The sequence below is a fragment of the Beta vulgaris genome, chromosome 3 (assembly GCF_026745355.1).
Source record: "Beta vulgaris subsp. vulgaris cultivar EL10 chromosome 3, EL10.2, whole genome shotgun sequence".
NCBI lineage: Eukaryota > Viridiplantae > Streptophyta > Magnoliopsida > Caryophyllales > Amaranthaceae > Beta > Beta vulgaris.
The window spans coordinates 56,076,850-56,098,850 of NC_079204.1; the positions used below are offsets into that span (position 1 = coordinate 56,076,850).

At 34.2% G+C, this 22,001-nt stretch overlaps 1 protein-coding gene across 2 annotated transcripts in view; it reads right to left on the reverse strand.

The window, feature by feature from the left end:
- Positions 1-11,905: 11,905 nt before the first annotated feature.
- The window catches only part of LOC104889707 (S-adenosyl-L-methionine:benzoic acid/salicylic acid carboxyl methyltransferase 1), a 30,331-nt gene continuing 20,235 nt past the window's right edge, over positions 11,906-22,001 (reverse strand). The window contains exons 2-5 of one of the 2 annotated variants that reach the window (XM_057393211.1): positions 21,638-21,764; positions 20,841-21,248; positions 20,030-20,284; positions 11,906-12,405 (exon numbers count right to left, since the gene is read on the reverse strand). In XM_057393211.1, coding sequence (XP_057249194.1) covers positions 12,049-12,405; positions 20,030-20,284; positions 20,841-21,248; positions 21,638-21,718 — 1,101 coding nt within the window. In that variant the 5' untranslated portion in view covers positions 21,719-21,764 and the 3' untranslated portion in view covers positions 11,906-12,048. Of the gene's footprint in view, positions 12,406-20,029; positions 20,285-20,840; positions 21,249-21,637; positions 21,934-22,001 lie in introns of those variants that run through there. The other variant, XM_048640056.2, reaches the window with a different exon arrangement.

The following is a 22,001-nucleotide window of genomic DNA, read 5'->3' on the forward strand; positions in this document are numbered from 1 at the left end:
ATGAAAATGAATTTTACACGCTATAACTCTTATGAATAAGTGATGTAACTCTAATAAAAAAGTGATGTAACTCCAAAAACAAAATATTTGAAAAAAAAAATTCAAAAAAAAAACAATTTTTTTTTTTTGAATTCAAAATTTTTTAGAGGAATATAACTCTAATGAATAATTGTTGTAATTCTAAACAAATCGTGTGGTTGAGATTCATTTTAATTTCTCATGTAAAAAGCATTCTCATGTGATCTTGCCCCTATATATACTAGCATTTTGTGCACGCGATGCGTGCGATGATATTTTTAGGCCTAATACCAAGTAGTAAATAAACTGAAAATGTAAGTTAGTATTTATGTTCACCTCCATTTTGTGAATAAAATTCTTCTATGTTCTTTTAATGTTGTTATTCATTTTTATGATTTTGAATAGTTTTTTGTTTCTCAAGTCTTATATGCGCATGTTCTTTTATAATAAGTATGATGTTCTTTACTAAATATGACCATGTTCTTTTTTTTGGTTTTATTCATTTTTGTAATTCATAATAGTTTTTGATATGGATTTCAGTATTTTTCTATGACCCAAAATTGTAACCGAAAAGTATAATACAATTTCAGTTTTTTTTCCTTGTCTTACTTCTAAATTCTGATTTCACAAATTGATATTTAAGAATATTCATCATTTTTATTTTTTCTCCTTTTCTAAATGTTCACACTTTCAGTTTCAATAATATTTGAAAGGAATTTTAAATTTTTCATACACAATCTGATTTCGCATGAAATGGTCATGTTTGATTTTTCTCCTTTTCTAAATTTGAACACTTTGAGTTTCAATTATAGGTGAAATGAAATTTCAAAATTTTCATGCACAATCTGATTTCGCATGAATTGGTTTTCGCAAATTAATGTAAATTTTTTTTGTCCTAAAAATGAATTTTTGCGAAAGTTGTTCGCAAAAAGGTTTGATATTGTTTTGTTTTTCAAAATTTATTTTTGAACATAGATATTCTGCAAAAGTTTTGGGCAAAAATTTTATATTGGAATTTTAAAAAAAGAACTAAATTTGTAACTTTTTCGTTAGTGTCATATATGAATCAGATTTCATACACATCTTGTTTTCTGATTTTATATGAAAATGAATCAAATTTAAGTCTAATTATATAAAAGCCCTTTTCAACTAATTGCTATTATCTCCATTTTCAACTGCATAACAGTCGACTAATGTGAAATAACTTTGAAGATTAAAAGAATTATGTACCTATTTGAAAGTTTGCGAATCGCCGATGGAGGAATGTGTGATATCACTGTCAAAATCTTATGTTTTTCTCAAATTTGTGTTTATAGGTAATTTTTGTGAGTATGTAATTGTGAATGGTTATTAAGAACAATGATTTGTAAATGAATTTTGTGAATGTTTTTGTATGTATCGACGTCATAGTATATTAGTTTTAGTTTGTAAGTTAATTTTTAGTTTTTGTAAAGTTTCCTGATCATTTGGATGGTTTGCGTGATTTTTACAATGTGATTTTCTCAATTCTATCAGTGATTTGTAAAGTTTCCTCATATAAGTGATTTCTGAGTGATTGTTGAAAATTAATTTCTGATGGCTTTGTTTGACCCCCATTTTGGTATTGAGATTCCTTTTGTAATTTAGAAAGGGAAGAGGGGCAAAATAGTCAGTTCAAAAGAGGACATCGTTGCTCCCCCTTCCCTTATGTAATAGAGATATATGATTTCCTTTTTGTATCATATGAACTTACTATTTGTTTGAAGCTCTTATTCAGCAAATTAGTTGGTCCAAAATTCAATTTGCATAAGAAGTCATATGGACCTTTCCGCATCTCTTACGGTCTTACCCTATTTATTGCTTCCTTCCTACAATATGTACATTCTTTTATTTTTTATTTACTCACTGTAGTGCGAGATTGATAGATGATTTATCATAGCTTATAAGGTTACTGAAGTCTTCGCCAGATAATGTAGAAATAGATGGGAATATATTTGAGCGTATCTACTTGATACTTCCTCTGTTTAGTTTAACTTACATTCCTTTTGTAATTTAGAAAGGGAAGAGGGGCAAAATAGGCGTTTCAAAAGAGGACACCATTGCTCCCCCCTTCCCTTATATAATAGAGATATATATATATGGGGCAAGATCACATGAGAATGCTCCTTACATGAGAAATGAGAATGAATCTCAACCACACGATTGGATTAGAGTTACAACACTTGTTCATTAGAGTTACACTCACCTAAAAAACTTAGAGCCCCAAAAAAAAAATTCAAATTTTGAATTTTTTTTTCTAATATTCTTTTTTTGAAGTTACATCACTTATTCATAAGAGTTATAACGCGTAAATATCATTCTCATTTCTCATGTAAGTATGCATTCTCATATGAACTTGCTTCTATATATATATATTGGTGATAGTTAGTGGTCAAAGTTTATAAAATTTGACCTTCAAAATTCAAATAGCAAGCATTACATGAATTATACAACTCGAATAATACAATTAGAAGTAGTAACTTTTATTTAGGTGGAGAAACTCAACAGGTATGCATATGCAAATAATGCAATAGGCGGCTTTATGAGTAACTAAAATCTAAGGCATGTACCCCAAACAGGGCCGGTGCAGTATAATCCGCCGCAGCACCAATTAGCGAGACCACAAGGAGACTGAAATCCTGGGCACTCTTGGCAAGTGCCCCCATCTCTGTGGGTAATATCGCAATTGAGTCCATCACAACAGCCATAAATTGAATCCTTGTAGCAGTCTTCGCCTTTTTTTTTGCATCCTTGGGCAGCCGCACCAGTGACTACCATCAGCAAAATGGCAAGAGTGAGCACTAACACAACCTCAACATTATATTTCTTTGTATTCATTTCTAGTATGTATTTCAGTGAAATCAAACTATATTTGTTTTTTCGCGTGCTCTATATATCGCTTCAATTGATCCTCCCTTTTTATAACCTTCAAACTGTCTGATGCTCAATTTTTTTTATTCCTAAATGAACATTATATAAATCAAGTTTTATTGCATTTCACGCATTCCTTTTTTATTATTAGCGCAAGAAAAGCTCAACGTGGATTTGATCAACAACAACGTGGCCTGGGCTAGCTAGCTTATCTTCCAGGTTGGTTCTTTTCAGATTGTTGAACTGGTGAATTATTCTTAACGAATTTTGTCTAATTAGACTCATTGCAATCACTAAGATATGATGAGATGATAGATATGGTGGACAAATGATATTACCATTAAACTTGGGCATCGCCACTTTGCTGAACATTGCCTCACCACCATCAGTGAATGGCAAGGTTAAGGGCATATTCGGCAAAAGGTAGTCGTTGTGTAGCTGTTAGCCTGTTACTTCCTTCGTATCAGGCACGTACGATGTTCAAGGTTGAACTTTGACCATTAATTACTTTCAACTTACGTGGATAAAAAATTTAAAAAATTAATGTTATTATAGTTTTTTCATGACGAATCCAACAGTATAATTTTTATAATTTTTATTTATGAGAGATATTTGTGGTCAAATCTTCGTTAAGCGTGAATGCTTTATATTTTGAAACGAAGGGAGTAGATATCAGCCGTCAAATATTAGCTCTTAGTATTTGATTGTGAAGATAGCGTTTATGATAATTATGGTCAACCTTAGCTTCACATTGCCAATTCTTAGTTGTACATTAATTAATAAATTCAATATTATTGCATTGCACGCATCCCACTTTATTGCTATCACAATCAAAGTCCAACGTTAATATGATCAGATCAGCAACAACGTGGGGGATCTCTTCGAGGTTGATTCTATTATTATTGTTAATGATTTTGTTACGAGGGTCACATAAGTGAAAATCCTAATTAGCTCGATAGCTTAAGATGAATTCCTTTTTTTAAACAGCTACGCAATTGCACAAGTACTAATTATATTATTATTAACCTTGTGAATATCATCTATTTCAGTTGGTAAATAAAGACAATCTGCATTACTTACGCCTAATATATCACATTAAAAAAATCATTATCTTTGGGCATTGCAAATTTGTTAAACATCAGATCACTACAATATACTATATTTCACCCTATAAAATATGGTAAATACTCTGTATATACTCTTCCTCCATTCCTCGTATCACTTATCTATCTAGGATTCAATTTTTTTAAAAAAAAAATGTTTGTGAACGTTTCATAAATATTCATTGTTATTACTTACTAGAGTGCAAAAATATTTTAAAAAAAACAGACATGACCTTGAGCCAAAAATACAAACAAGCTTGTCTTTAAAAAATTATATAACCATAGCTATTATCAAAACTCGCGCACAAGTGTAAATTTAAAAAGACACCATAATTGAGTGTGATGTTACCATTAATAATGTTAGACTATAATTGAGATTTTCTCATTGTTTGGGTCAATACATATATTATATACAAGATTTTGCACCAACAATAAAATAATGAGGGGTAAATGTACGATATATATATATATACACATTAGTAAAATAATAAGCTAAGTGGAAAATTTAGGATATACTCCCTCTATTTTCTAAAGATCTTCCTTGTTACTGCTCCAACAAATACTAAGGAGGGTCCATTTGTATGGGGTGTGGGGTAGGTAAAGTTGGAGAGAGAAAGGGGTTAAGATAAATAAACAAATAAAAAGGGGTTACAGTAGGATAGAGAAAAGGAGTAAAATTGAATTAATAATGTAATGGTGGACCATATGATAGGGACATGAGAGGGTAAAAAGGAGAAAAAATTCCAAATAAGAAATAAAGTAAAAGAGGGAAGATCTTTTGAAAACGCGCTTAAACGGAAAGAGGGAAGATCTTTAGGAAATGGAGGGAGTATATACATTAGTAAAATAGTAAGGGGTTAATCATAAAGTCAGGCTACAATCTACGCTATACAATAGGAAACTAACCTAAATTTTTTTTTTCTAGAGATCCACTAGGACGGGTGATAAGAATCGATCCATAATCTCCGAGAATCGGCAAAAAATCTCTAATCAAGTGAGCTATGCCTCACTCTCGAGATATATATGCATTAGTATAACAAACTTACTAATATTAAAGATATTATTAGATCAGTTTCATAATTGTCTAACAATTAGTGGACCAATACTTCCATCCAAAATTTTAACTCTGAGCTGAGATATTGAGATGGAGGGAGTGCTATAGGCTTTTATATATATATATATATATATATATATTATATATTATTATATATATATATATATATATATATATATATATATATATATATATATATATATATATACTAGGTTTTGGACCCGTGCATAATGCACGGGAACTTTAATACAATAAAAATGTTTATATATCCGCTACATTGAAAACATATAAACGATTATTTACGTCTACTTGATCAAAAACTTTGTGTTTAAGAGAAATACACATTTATATTAATATAAAGTTTTTAACAGATACATGATATTCATATGTTTTGGAAGATTCTTTTTTAGAGCAAAACAAAATGTTTTAAGAAGCTACTTCATCCGTTCGTAGTCTAATATAATCAATGAGATTTTTACACTATTCATTCACTATCATACCCTTTCACTATATATTGTTATTTTTATGTAAAGACAAATATAGTCATGTGGGTATTGTTAGATTCGTCTTGATATATACTTTCAAAATATCAAATGTGTATAATTTTACTAAATAGTAAATAAAGATATTAATAGTAAAAATTGAGCATTGGCAAGCGTGAAAACCCAATTGCTGCAGTAGAAAAAGAACGGAGGAAGTATAATATAGTCAGAAGCAATTATATCATCATAAGTAAAGCCAACAACACCTTAGGAGGAAGATTGGAATTCCAGATTTTCTTCCACACTTCCGATACAATAGAATCGCCAACAACTGTATGGGAATTCTTAAAAAAAATTAATAAAGTGATGGTCTTATTTAGTAGAACATACCAATTTTGGTGTAGCCCCATAGAAAGCCATCATCTAAGGGTTGAGATGGTAAAGGTTAAGGATCTCAACCGCCTCAACAGGGAGAAAATTTGCACGAACTTGGTTTTCATCCCAGTAACCAGTGGGGGGGGGTCAATCGTCTCAGAAACTCTCTACATTACATCTTCATTTTTTCCTCGAAATGGCCTTAAAGTATTAGACTTCCCATTATCTTTCTGATATAGGAGTACTATTAGGCAATTTTTACCAATGACTGAGAAATGGCTACATAAAATTGGCCATGACTGAGAACTGGTCTCGGGAGATACAAACCCACCATGCGATAGGGATTGTCCTTGACTTTTGACACACGACCAACTAAAATTGCCTTTTTTGAAACCTCAGAGGAAATTTGTTCCATCTGACGGAATGAGTACCATACGGGGTATAAATACCTTATTCCACGTTGCTACCTAAAATGACCACAATTTCGATGATATATTGTATCATACTTTATTCCCCATTTCATCTGGTGGAATGAGTATCATACAGGGTTTCCCACTCTACTTTTTTCCTAAATACCTTATTCCCCGTTGCTACTTGAAATGATCACAATTTCGATGATATATTGTATCATACCTTATTTCCCATTCCATCTGACGGAATGAGTATAATACAGGGTTTCTCAATTTACTTTTCACCTCCCAAAGACTACCTCAAGTGACTTCAATGGTCCACAATTAACCCTTATTCATTAATTTCTTCCTAAAACCAATTTTCGAATATATTAAGCGAACTAAAGTTTTAATATTCATTAAGACTAATTTAGAAAATGTAAACAAATATAAATACGCACTACTTGTATAATATATGTGTGTGTTATAGGTTCTTTATAAGATGTACATTTCAATATTATCTTCTTATTGATCTTTTAAATAAATTAACAACTTTTCCAATTCAATAACTTTATTTGATCTTTTCAAAACAGTTTCACTCTATTATAAACCAATTAAACTTGAATACTTATAAATCCCCCTTTTTTTTTACATATAAGCTTGACAATTAACTCATCTTGTTGATTCACCTTCTAAATTAGTGTCGCAATGCTCATTAGATATCTCTCTTTCCAGTCTAATATCGTCCACACGATTTATGGTTTAAAAATTGTAACATTACTTTTATATAAAATTATAAGATAATTATTTTACTTGTAGTTCCCTAAAATGACCACAATTTTGATGATATATTTTATCTTACATCATTCCCCATTTCATCTAACTGAATGAGTATTATACAATATTAATTATATAAGAAAATCATGGCGCTGCTTAACTTTAATGATGAATAAGTGAGAAATATCTATTTTAGCAAGGAAACTATATTTAATCATGCATATAAAAAAATAATTATTGATATCCTATAATGTCAACTACTTCATGATTCACTCATACTTTCATATATAATTTGAGTTTAGGATGCTAAATTTATGAACAGTTATATTAGTTTTTTTTTGCAAGAATAATTAGTTAAAGAATATTGGATTATATTGAAGAAAAATAATTACTATTCTTAGTTTCTTAATACACGCAACATATTTCTTTTTGGGATATTTCATAAAACTTGCAAAATAATTCGCAAACTATTATAAAAATTAAAGAAAGCTTTATTTTATAATTTAAGCACATGTGTCATGTTTTCACTCTCTCTCCTACTCTTTTATTTTATAATTTTTATAGAATGGGCCAAATTCAAAGTGTGTGAATTTTCTTTAAAAATGATATTAGTATCAAGCGTAAGTTCATAAGTGTATGTACTTATATCGTTTGTTTCATTTGAATGTAAGAATGTGGGAAAATATTTGAGTGACCCTAGTCCCTAAGCCTAAGGTTGTCAACCTTCTTAGTCGCAATAATAGAATAATATATTAATATATATCCAATAAATTGGAGAGAGAATTGCCATAGATTAATGTTTTAATGTACTCTTGACCTTAACTTTTTAGTAGTGAGTATCCATTTTTATCTTTAAACAACTTATCTTGTCTGACATTTTCTTAATTCTCCCTTAAGTTGTCTGAAAAACACTTAATTATTATATCTAAATTTGTTTAATCTTATCTAAATTTTCCAAACTTATATTATCATAGTTATGTCAAAATTAGTTAAAGTAGACAGATGCTTATATATTGGTTTTCATTTTTTTTACCTAATTCAATTTCTTGAACATATATATAGATGAACTCTTATTTTACCTCTCTCACTTTAACTTTGTTTTTTTAAAAAACTACTTTTAGTATGTATTGGTCATGGATATGATTTTTTTATGATTATCATATTAGCTTACCTAAACCACTTTGGGACTAAAAATTGAATATTTGAGTTGTTATTTTTTGTTATATGTAATCTCTAGTCATAATCATGGTGTGTTATATTTTTTTCAACAAAATCATCTTTTTATTTTTGTTTGGTAATAAAATAAACTTGCATTACTATTATTATTACATTTGCATATTTTCTTGAAGGGGCTAGCATCTCATGATAATGGTGTGGTATTCATTACCAAAAGTGAATAATATTAAAAAAAAAAACTTATTAGACCAATGTACCCATTGGCTTGAAATTAGGTAATTTTTAAATTAATTATATTATATAAGTTTGATAGGTGTGATGAAAAACTTAAAGTTGTTATACCAACGCACCCATTGGCTTGTACTTAGCTAATATTTGTTTTATATTTGAATTAAATTTCATATTTTGACTTTTTGAGTATCTTGTATTAGTGAAAAACTTAAAGTTGTTATATCAATTCATCTTTTTCATAGATTTATTGTATATATTTTCTCTCTCCTCTAAATTGGTATTTAGCTTGAAAATAATTCCATAACTGGTTTTTGTGAATAATAAGAATGACCGCTAAGATAATATATGATTTTCGTTTAAAAAAAGATAATATTTGATTTGTTTTCTTAATTGATAATTGGTTGATTGATTCCTTTAGTTATTGTAGTTGATATTATTTCCTTCATTGTTACACAATCGGAGGAATTAATTGATTATTGTTAAAATTATTTTTAGCAATGCCACGTGGCATAAGCAAGCATTAGGTCGGAAAGTTGAGGGTGAAGGAGAACAGAGGAAGGTTGAGGTCTTGCCACGTAGGACAATTTTTTCTTGCTTTAATATTATATATGATACTAGGGTGTTCACAGAAAATCGAAATCGAGAAATCGTATCAAAAAACGAGTCAAAAATGAGTGGTAACCGTACCGGAAAAATAGGGATTAAATGGTTCGGTTACTGAACCGGTAAAAAATATAGTTAAACGGATTGTTACAGTTATGATTTTTTTAAAAACGGTTAACCAAAAAATCGAATATATTTATTTTATTATTATTATTCAAATTTTTATAATAATTACATTAGTTGATTAGTAGTTTTTTACTAAAAGCACTAAGTAATGTAGACTAATATGACTTGGAAAAAGGAAAGTAAGTATTTTTGGGTAAAGTTGAACATTGTATAACTCTCCGCCTCTCTGAAATAAAGAATTTAAAGGTTGTGTAAGTATTCTTTGCCAGCACTTACGTTGATCTAGGCTGTAAACTAGTACTAAACTCTTAAATCTCTGCCACTTAGTGTGTTTGTGTGTATTAGTAATTTAGTATGTTATTTTCTATGCTGGCATTTTTTTTATAGGTATAAGATGAAATTCCTTACAAGGAGGAAAATTGAGGATCCCTCTTTGCAAGGGGTGAGATCCGATCCCATGATCTTTGGGATCGAAGGTGATGCCAATACGACTAGAATATCACCTGTTGCTCTTTTTATCTTGGCATTGAGCTTGTAAACCAATACCACTAGCCCATAATTTAGTAGTAATGTAGTATGGTATATTGGTATTAATGTTATATTATCTATGTCGATAAATAATATATAAATTCAGTAAAATAAACTAATAAAATTTTAGTTACGGTTAATGATTAACTGCTAAACTGTACCGCAAAACCGGTTAATCATTTAGCCGGTTACCTGTTTGAACGGTTACGTACAGTTACGATTCAGAAAAATGGTGAACTGATACTTTCGAACACCAAATCGAAATGTTAGTTCAGGACGGTTAATCACCCATGAACACCCTAGCTTATAGCACTTCTAATTGATCTTCCTTTTTAATTGTTTCTAATTGATCTTCCTTTTTAATTGTGAACAAAAGAGCAAGGATTAAGCACAAGGATTGGTTGGCTTTTTGACTCTGATGAGCTGAAATACCTCGGAGATGAGTATCACATAACATGAGAATTTCAAACTATATGGCCCATGCTCTCTTTTTTTTGTCCTTTTGGCATTACTAAAGAAGGCAAATTACATTCTTTTTTCTAGCTTGTACTGCTAAATCATGGGCTAGCTGCACACCTCTTTTACTAATTTGACACATCCAAACATGCATAATTGGGAAGCCCATGCTTTGTTGGAGATCATATAACTATTGACTAACATTAATATGAGTGAGAGTGACATCTTTTTCTTTCTTGAAAAAAAGTCCTAGGGCATGTATAGAACTTTTCAAAACAGGGTTGATTATTTGAGAACATACTTTACATGTATCTTAATATCATAATTTATCTGAGACCATAATATTAGACTTGTAAAAATATTTGACTAATCTAAAATTAACCCGAAAAATTTGATTTTGAATAAAAAAAATTTCATTCAAATCCGAAGAATACCATTTCTTGAATCTAAACAACTCAACTTGAAAACTGTGATTTATTAGCAATAATGTGAAATTATGAAAATTTTCATGTAAAAATTATATTGTGTGTATATAACATAAAAGATGTAATAAGTAATTGTTAGAATATATAATACATATATTCTGATTTAGTGTATATACCTTAGTTGTAAAGTATATATTTAGTTCCTGATTTATAGCTAGTTAGTTTCCGTAATTATAGCCAACTTATACTCTTGTAATCTTGTATTTAAACTATTGATTGGTAATTACGAAAACATTTTATGACTCTCTTGGGTACCGAATTTTCTATGAAGGATCTAGGTCCCTTGAGTTTCTTTTTGAGGATTCTTGTGACTCGCAATGCTACTGGTATGTTTCTATCCCAAAAACAATATGCTAAGGATATATATTATTTCCCGACTGGCATGACTAACTGTAGTCCTTGCCACTCTCCTTATGAGGATCCGACCAAATATCGCAGTTTTACAGGTGCTCTACAATATCTTACCTTAACTAGATGCCCCACTTCAATTCGGGTTACTGTGTCTTTCTTGGTGATAACTTGATATCTTGGTCGTCCAAATGACAACCCACTTGTCATGTTCTAGTGCAGCGGTTGAGTATCGTGGCATTGTTAATGTAGTCTCTGAAACTTGTTGGCTCAGGAACTTATTACTTGAATTGCACTGTCCTATTCATCTTGCTACCTTGATATACTGTGACAATGTCAGTGCTATTAATTTGTCTTGTAGTCTGGTGCAACATCAACGCACCAAACACATTGAGGTGGACATTCACTTTGTTCGTGAAAAAGTTGCTAAAGGCGAAGTACAAGTTCTTCATGTGCCCTCCCATTATCATATTGCAGATATTTTTATAAAAGGCATTCCACGCAAATTATTTGATGATTTTTGGGATAGCCTTAGCATTTGTGAGCCTCCTGCTACAACTGCGGGAGTGTGTTAGAATATATATATATATATATATATATATAATTATATATATATATATATTATTATATATATATATATATATATATATATATATATATATATATTATTATATATATATATATATATATATAATATATATATATATATATATATATATATTCTGATTCAGTGTATATACCTTAGATGTAAAGTATATATTTAGTTCTAGATTTGTAACTAATTAGTTTCTGTAATTATAGCCAACTTATACTCTTGTATTCTTGTATTTAAACTGTTGATTGGTAATGAAATGGAGGCAATGAATCACTTTCGAAAAATATCATCCATAGATAAAAGTACTAGCGTGGTACATAATTGGATCTTACAAATATGGCAAGAGTATAAAATAATAGTACAAAACCTTTTATTAATTAGAACAACTATTAATTTTCTCCCATGGCAATTTATCAACCATTTCTTGTCAATGAGACTGTAATACTGATAAATACATTGTTCTCCTTTCCCATTGAAACTTTGACAAATTCCTTGTACCTATGATACACCTCTTCTACAATGGATTCTCCAAAATGACTTGTGACTAAGTATTCGGTCACGGCTCTTATGCATTTAGTAAAGGCATCATGATCAGACTCAAAAGGATGAGAATTCTTATGTTGTTCATTTGGTTTCCAGCTGACTTCTGAAATTTGAACTTGATTGAGATTGAATGAACCTTCCTTTTCCACTAGAAAACCTAACTCTGCTTCTGAGGGAGCATAAAAAGGGGTATTGAAAGTATTTGACTTATCTTCATCTATGAAACCCTGCACAAAATATGATGAATAATGCATAAGAGTAACAATAACAACAATAAATATATTACTTTCTACTAATTTTTTTGGTTTAAATAGAGCATAAACAAATTCTTTCTCTCTCAAGCAAGTAGGGCTATTCTGATCCAATCAAATCTTGCCTCTAAGGCTAATTTTCAAATGCAGAGCTTCTCTCTTCCTAAAGCTGTTTTACATGAATTAGATAAAATCCATAGGAATTTTTTCTGGAATAAAGATCCTAGTACGGGTGTGACCAACATGATTGGTTGGGATACAGTATAATGCTCACCCAAGTCCTGGGGTGGGCTAGGATTTAGAAAGGCTAAAATTACTTATATAGCGTTCAAATGAAACTTTTACGGAAAATAATTGCTTGTCCTTCTAATATTTGGGTTGAGCTGGTCCGACAAAAGTATTTAAAAAATTTCTTCATCTGGTCTTATGTTCCGAAAAGTAATGTTTCTTGGCAATGGCATCATCTTATGCTTCTTCGTCTTATCTTTAAGCGAGGCCTGAGAAGGCAAGTTGGGGATGGCTCTCAAATCTCATTATGAAATGATAACTGGGTTTATCGCGTCCCTTTTCCTCCTTTGTGCTTGGCCCTCCGGCTTTGTATATTCTTGTGTGGGTGATTTTATTTTTGCATTATGGAGTTTGGAATCGCCAACTACTGGAAGAACGCCTTCCATCTTGTATTGTTAAAGATATCCTGGGTGTTTTTCTCCCAGCGTCAGATCACCAAGATCAAATTTCATGGGGTTCGAATCCTTATGGTAAGTATTCGGTTAAGTCTGGTGTTAAATTTCCTCAAGAGCTGGATAAAGTGGTTCCTTCTACAGTAGGTTTCAAGTGGATATGGGCACTTAATGTTCCCCCTAAAATCAATTTTTTTTCCTCTGGAAAGTTTGTGTGGATGGTCTTTCCCACCAAATGTCGTCTCGAGAAATCTCATCTTTTCATGCCAAAGGATTTTGTATTATGCAATTTCCACACTGAAGATACTTTTCACTTATTGTTTGAATGCCCCTTCTCTCATTATGCTATTTTTCAGATTTCTCAATCAGAGCCCTGACCTGATATTCCTTGTGTGGATAGGCAGATGGGTATGGAAAATATTTTTGATTTCTTGCATGTGCTAGTCTTTCTTCCCATTCAATTTGTAAATTGGCTATCCTTTGGTGGCATGGTTGGTTTACTCGTAACAATGTTACGTTCAAGGGAGAGAGTTTATCATGTTTTAAGTTAGCTATTATGATTAAAAAATTTAACCGGGAATGGTTCTTTTGTCAAAAAGAGACTGAGATTATTTATGGCATCTTGTCTCCTAGGATTCCCAAGTCTGTTGTTCCTAGACTTCCTAAAGATGTTTGGTGGGTCAAGCCTCCCATTGGCTCTTATAAGTTAAAATTTATTGGGCCCTAGTCATTCATTAATGATGTATAATGTATTTAGTGTGTTAATATGGGCTTAAGTGCCCACATATAAATAGGTTGTATATTGTTAGCAGAAGGAGAGAGAATACACAGAAAAGCTTAACCCTATTTGTCATGGTATCGGAGCTAGGTCACACATAGCCTCATCACTCCGTTTTTTTTTCACCGGCCGACTTGGTAGCTCCACCAGCGTGGATAGTTATCAGTCACCATGACCGACGAAGATCGTCTTCATCCTTCCTCTCCTTTTTATCTCGGCTCGGGTGATCAACCGGGCAACCTCATCACACATGTGGTTCTCACCGGCGAGAACTAAGTAGCATGGATGCGCGCCATTACTTTGTCGCTACAGGCTCGGCACAAATTTGTTTTCCTTGATGGTACCGTAACTAAACCGACGGAGAAGAAGAAATTGCTTGATTGGGTCACTGTAAATTCCATGTTGGTTTCATGGCTTTTACGTAGTATGGAACCGAAGCTTGCCGCCTCCATTCCCTTCCATGATGAGGCTAAGAAGCTTTGGGATTATTTGGAGAAGAGATTTTGCATGGCCAATGGTCCACGCATACAACAAATCCAGGCAGTCATTGTTGACTGTAAACAGCAACGGGCTATGTCCATTGAAGAGTACTATACCCGTTTGATGAGTTTGTATGATGAACTTGCTCGTTTAAAACCCTTACATGGCTGTGTTTGTAGTCAGTGCTCCTGTGGTGTGTCGAACAAGTTTGCCGCGGATCGGGAGGAGGAGAAACTGCATCAGTTTTTGATCGACCTTGATGATGATTTATATGGTACGGTGCGGAGTAATCTGCTCTCTCACTCTCCTCCTATAGACATGGATCGGGCCTACCAAGCTCTTGTTCAAGAAGAAAGGTCACGTGCTGTGGCTCGTGGGAAAGCCGTGAAGGAAGACGTTCATGCCTTTGCTTTAAAAGTCGATCGCGGCAAACCTCGTCTCGCTCGAGAAGATAGGGCGAAATTGGTGTGTTCCCATTGTAAACGGAAGGGCCATGAAGTTTCTACATGTTTTCAACTTCATGGTAAGCCGACTTGGTGGGAGGAGAAGTTTGGGAACGGTGCTGCTGCTGGCCGGACTGCTTCGTCGCGCCCCGGACCTGCTGCTGCATCTGCTTCGGCCGTGGCTGCTGTCCCCTTGTCTACTGCTGCCCCCCCTTCTACTCGCAGCCGCCATGTCGAAGCCACATCCCATGCTGTCCTCCCTGATGGCAGTGGCAGTGGCGCTTCATCACAGGGGTCTCCCCTTGTGGATCTTACTCCTTCACAAGTTCAGGTTTTAATGAATTTGCTTAATAATGAGTCGAAAAATGTGGATCACATGACGGGTACGTTTATTTCTCGTCATTGGCTTCTTGACACTGGTGCTTCTCACCATGTTACTTGTGACCTTACTTATTTATCCCATGTTCGGTCTATTGTTGATCGTCCGGTTGGTTTGCCGGATGGTAAACGTGCTATTGCCACCATGGAGGGTCAGGTGCATCTCACTCATGGTTTAACTCTTCATAATGTTTTATATGTACCCCAACTTCACTGCAATTTAATTTCGGTGTCGCAATTGATTGACGAGTCCCACTGTGTTGTCCGATTTACTGACTCTTTGTGTGCTATACAGGACCAACGTTCGGGGAGCCTGATTGGAGCCGGTGAGCGGCGTGATGGACTCTATTTTTTCCGTAGGATCCCTACAGTGCACGCAGTGACCGTTCCTAGTTTATCAGAGTTCGAATTATGGCATCGTCGTATGGGTCATCCTTCAAATAGAGTTGTCAAGTTAGTTCCTGTTGTTCGTTCTAGTTCTTCTAGGAAGAAATTGAATAAAGCTTGCGTAGTTTGTCCTCAAGCAAAACAAACACGTGATTCTTTTCCTGTTAGTCATAATAAAGCTTCTCGGATTTTTGAACTTATTCACTGTGAGTTATGGGGCCCGTATAATACACCCTCCTCATGTGATGCTATTTATTTTTTGACTTTGGTGGATGATTTTTCTCGTGCTGTGTGGGTTTACTTATTACGAAATAAAAAGGAGGTTGAAACATTTTTCTTGTCGTTCTTTGCTATGATTGATCGTCAATTTGACACCAAGGTTAAAATTGTGCGCTCTGATAATGGGACAAAATTTAATTGTATGCGGACCTATATTGATTCACATGGTATCCTGTTTTAGTCCTCTTGTGTGGGTATGCCGCAACAGAATGGTAGGGTTGAACGTAAGCATCAACACATCTTAAACGTTGTGCGTGCTTTAATGTTTCAAGCTAATCTCCCTGTTCAGTTTTGGGGAGAATGTGTCTTAGCTGCCGTTTATTTAATTAATCGGACTCTGTCTGGCATATTGAATGATTTGACTCCTTATGAGGTCCTATGTGGCACTTCTCCCTCCTTTGATGATATTCGTGTATTTGGTTGCCTATGTTTTGCTCATGATCAACGGGCTAAGGGCAATAAATTTGCTCCTAGGAGTCGTAGATGTGTGTTTGTTGGGTACCCAAATGGCAAGAAAGGTTGGAAATTGTATAATCTTGATTCCGGGGTTTTTTTTGTCTCTCGCGATGTTCACTTTCATGAGAATGAATTTCCTTATGCTTCGTTGGATACTTTGAATACTGTTGTTCCTATGGATGCTCCTATGGATTCTTTTTTGGACAATGAGTCCCTGTTGGATACTGCTGGGTTGTCCGTTCAGCCCGCTTCAGACCCCGGACCCAGCGCAGCCGCCTCTATGGACACGGCCTCCACTTCCGCTGTTGGGCCTGCTCCTGTTAGGCCTCTGCGGGTGGATCAGTCCTCTGATCCTCCTCCCTCTTCTTTGGGCTCACAGGATGGTGCATTGGGTGTTACGGGCCCTGGCGACTTGGGTCGTGGTTTGCGCGACAAGCGTCCTTCGGTTCTCTTACGGAATTTTGTCACAGACACAGTACGAAAAAAGAGTTCATCTACGCCTTCATCTTCTTCCACTGGTTCCTCAGGTACCCCTTATCCTTTAACACACTTTGTGAATTGTGATAAATTTTCCTTGCGACATCGTCTTTTTCTTGCAGCTGTTATTGCAGGGGTTGAGCCCCGTAATTTTAAAGAGGCTATGCAGGATCCTGGTTGGCGTGAAGCCATGCAGAATGAGCTTGGTGCCTTAGAGGATAACGCGACGTGGGTCATGGCTGAGTTACCTCCTGGTCACAAGGCTCTTGGATGCAAGTGGGTCTACAAAGTCAAATATAACTCTGATGGGTCTGTTGAGCGCCTCAAAGCTCGTCTGGTTGTTTTTGGTAATCATCAGGTTGAAGGTCTTGATTACAACGAGACCTTCGCCCCCGTTGCTAAGATGGTGAATGTTCGTGCCTTTCTTGCCGTTGCGGCCGCTAAAAACTGGGAGTTGCATCAGATGGACGTGCATAATGTCTTCTTGCATGGTGACTTAGCGGAGGAGGTTTATATGCGTCCCCCGCCTGGCTTCACCCCTCCGAAGCCTGGCCTTGTTTGTCGTCTCACTAAGTCCTTATATGGTCTTCGTCAGGCTCCGCGGTGTTGGTTTGCTAAGCTCGCTGCTTCTCAGTTGCGTTATGGCTTTGTTCAATGCTACTCAGATTATTCTCTCTTCACTCTCAATCATGGTTGTGTTCAGCTGTCTGTGCTTATTTATGTTGATGACTTGATCATATCTGGTAATGACCCTTCGGCTATTCTCTCTTTCAAAACATATTTGGGTGATTGTTTTCATATGAAGGACTTGGGACGTTTGAAGTACTTTCTTGGCATTGAAGTTGCTCGTAGTTCGGACGGTATTTTCCTGTGTCAGCGTAAGTACACTTTGGACATCATCTCTGAGACTGGGCTTATGGGTGCTAAACCGGCTGCTTTTCCGATTGAACAAAATCATACTCTCGCTCTTGCTAGTGGAGCTTTGTTGTCTGATCCCGAGTCATATAGGCGGCTTGTTGGTCGTCTTATCTATCTCTCCTTCACTCGTCCTGATTTGGCTTATTGTGTCCATATTCTCGCCCAGTTCATGCAGGCCCCACGTCAGGAGCATTGGGATGCGGCCTTGCGGGTTGTACGGTACTTAAAGGGGTCCCCCGGCCAGGGCATTCTTCTGAGTACCAATTGTGATTTAACTCTGTCAGGATGGTGTGATTCAGATTGGGCGAGTTGTCCTCTCACTCGTCGTTCTCTCACTGGTTGGATTGTGTTTCTCGGTTCTTCTCCTGTCTCTTGGAAGACCAAGAAACAACATACTGTCTCTCGTTCGTCTGCGAAAGCCGAATATCGTTCTATGGCTGACATTACTTCGGAATTGAAGTGGCTTAAGGCCCTGCTTCAGAGTTTAGGTGTTCATCAGCCGCATGCCATGCCTCTCTTTTGTGATAGCATGTCTGCACTTCATATTGCTCAGAACCCAGTCTTTCACGAACGCACAAAGCACATTGAAGTTGACTGTCACTATGTGCGTGACGCTATACGAGATGATCTTATTAGTGCTTATCATGTTTCCACTAGTGAACAACTTGCGGATATTTTTACGAAGGCGCTTGGCAAACGCCAATTCTTACATTTGTTAGGCAAGTTGGGCATTTGTCATCCGCATGCTCCAACTTGAGGGGGGGTATTGGGCCCTAGTCATTCATTAATGATGTATAATGTATTTAGTGTGTTAATATGGGCTTAAGTGCCAACATATAAATAGGTTGTATATTGTTAACAGAAGGAGAGAGAATACACAGAAAAGCTTAACCCTATTTGTCAAAATTTGATGGTTCTAAATTGCAAGATGACAATGCTTCTTGCAGTTTTCATCATTAAAAATGACTCGGGAGGGATTGTTATGATGGGTGCAATGTATGTTAATCCTATAATTCTATTCTTGTGGCAGAAGCTTGGGTATGAGAGAAGGGGTTCGTGCTACTTTAGCTGCGGTATTGAGAATCTCACTGTTGAAGGGGATAATTTGGCTATTATTAATTATCTCTGAAAGACTTGGAAAGTTCCTTGGGAAATTCATGCGCTGGTGGCGGATGCTAGCGGGTGGATTTGGTTGTTAGTGGGAATGTCATGTTTTCTCACTGTTTCAGGGAGGCGAATCAAGCGGCGGACTGTCTGACTCACAAAGGTCACACTTGTGGTTCTCTCCATTGTTGGGTTTGAACTTTCTGATTTTTCCTTTCTTTCTACCATTCAAAAGGATGTTTTAGGTTGGTCCTATTCTAGGGACTAGCCTAGTTTTTCTCTCTTGTTTCAAAAAAAATAGTGATATTGATGGAATTGGATAAAAACTCAGATTATTTTAGGACACAGAGAGTACTAGATAATCTCGATTTAATAAGGAAAGAGATGAGGCGAGGGACACCAAAAAGAATAGCTATTATTTTATTTCTATTTTATAAGAGACAAAAAAAAAACCAATTACTTTATTTATATTCTGAAGTATAATGTAAGAGAGGGGATCGGAGACACACAAAAAATTGACCATTTTTATCTATATTCTATAATGTAAGAGAGGGGAGACACACAAAAAAAATGCTTATTTGTTATTCTATAAGCCAACTCTTGATAATTATGGTGTCCACGTAAAAAGACTAAAATAACCTCGCTCAAATAATGATTAAATCGAATTAATTCGAAAAATGATGCATACACTTTATTTAATCAAAGAGTCTCGCTACATATGCACATGATAATTTATTGGTAGCTAAAATAAATTTATATCAATTTTTTATTTAGAGGGATTTTATGAACATTTTTTTTCTTCCTATTAATTGAGGATATTAGATATAATCATAGAAATTTGTTTTCTATTTTAATTTCGAATGCATTGCGTGCACCTAAGACTAATTTTTATTCTGTAAGCTAACTCTTGAATAGTTTGGTATCCACGTAAAAAGACTAAAATACTCTCACTCACATAGTAATTAAATTCAATTAATTCAAAAGAATAATGCAAATATTATTAATGGATCAACAAGTTTCACTATATATGCATGTACGTGATTATTAATCTATTGTTTGCTAGATAGAATATATATCAAATTTTTCTTAAGAGGAACTTCATGAGTTTCCTTTTTTTTTTTCCTAGCATATTATTTGAGATTATTATGTATAAATAATATAATTTTACTTTCTATTTAATTTCGCATGCATTGTGTACATATAAAACTAATGTATATTACCTCAACTACCATATCTTTTAGAGCTGTCGCAAGAATCTCCCACCAGTAACAAGATTCCCTACTATATGGTTCAAGAGTTTTCCTTCCTACAATTGTTAGCACCATCATCCCTCCGACCACTACTTCTTCAGAGCGACACCTTAGAAAAGACCAAAGGTCCCTTTCAAACTGCTCATAGTAAGCTTTAATCACATGAGGAGGGCTGGTTTGTGCTATGTTTATATTTCCCTTGTTGTCTTCTATTCCTTTTGGTACCTATTCATCCAGCATTATTAAACATCGTACCAAAACTGTATGATCAAAAAATATAATACATCAGTAAAAAAAATTAAGTGCTACAAATTGTAGATCAATCTTTTATCTTGTTCCTTACAAGAAAAATTAGAAAGCACATGGACAAATGAAGATGTGATATGCATTTTTTATTAAAGACAAGTTAAATGTTTCTCCCTTCAAAAACAATTAACGAATATAGGTTATTAAACTACTTCTTAAGAGTGAGAATCATTCCAAACGAACACTTTTTATATGTTATTTAATTAGTTATCGATTTATATTGAAGGAATTTTTTCTTTAGATAGTTAGATATTGTCAAAGAGAATTTTAATTCTCAATTTGCGTCAAAGTCACAATTAATTCCCTGGATATGTTGGTTTTTTTGTCTTTCGACTTAGCTTAACTAATTAAAAATAATAGAAAAACACTCCCCAAGTCATCCTTCAGTCAAGTATAAGAAATAATCAATGAGACAATAAATGAATGGACAAAAATACAAGTTGTTTGGAGGACAATTGACATATTACCTATTTACCTTAGATAGCCAGTGAAGACCATATGAAGAATGGATAAAATGCATATGATTGAAGGGGAAAAGCCTTTCATGGAAAGAACCGGGAGCACCATTAGTAAAACAATGCCCAAAATCATCTCCCATTTCTTGTTTAAGCTTTTCCCCAAAGCTTCCCAATGACCTAAATATTGTATTGAAATCATTTCCTGGAAGATCATTCAAGTAAATTTGATACTCTTGTGGCCCTTTTCCTAGCTCTCGACGAGCATTTTCAACAGATTCTAGGAGTCCAAACACCGGACTTAAGTTGCTTAGCTCAACAGAAGAACAACCCAAATCTGCTATGCATAAGGTTGTTGGTTGTTCCCTGTAGTAGAACTCCCTTATGGCCTTTTCTCTTAGTGGCTTTGTCAATGATAGCACTTCCTTCTGTTCCGTCAAGATTTCAATACTAGATTAGTACAAGGTTGGGGAAGACAAATAATTACTAATAAACTCATGCATGAGCGACTACTGTACATTCTCCTCAACTTATTGAAATAAGTTTCAGCGAAAATAAGTTAAGTTTAACAAGATTAAGTTAAGTTCAACGAAAATAAATTCAATAATTGACGACATTTAAAAATATTGTAACTAATTAAAATAAGTTTAAGCAAAAATAAATAAATTATGTTTCGCAAAAATAAGTTCAGCATAAATAAGTTAAGTTCAGCATCTTTGCATTCGTCACATATTTACAGAGTTGCTAATAGAGTAATATACTCGCAATAGTTAATTCGATTAATAATATTGTATAACAAATTGAAACTTGAAAGTACCTGAAGGTAAGACGCTTTAGCATAACTAGTTTCATTTGTCCCCTCTTTCATACGAAATACTTGCTTTAATGTTGTTGCCATCACCACCTCCTCTCTTTGTATTGTATTTAACCTAATCTTACACCTCTTTTTAATGCAAGTCTTAACACTTTCAGTAGCTAAACTTGATGCAATGAGCTAAGTTTGGAAATGGGTGCACAATTTATAGTAACAATTCTACATTGCTTGCCTTCTTTGAACTGTTGGATTATTAGGAAGTAATTTAAAGCTAGTTGTTTGACTTTCCTCTATTTAAGCACAAATAAATTAGTGGGTAGTCATTGTTATGTTTTTACTTTGTAGTTGCTAATTCTTAGCATTAAGG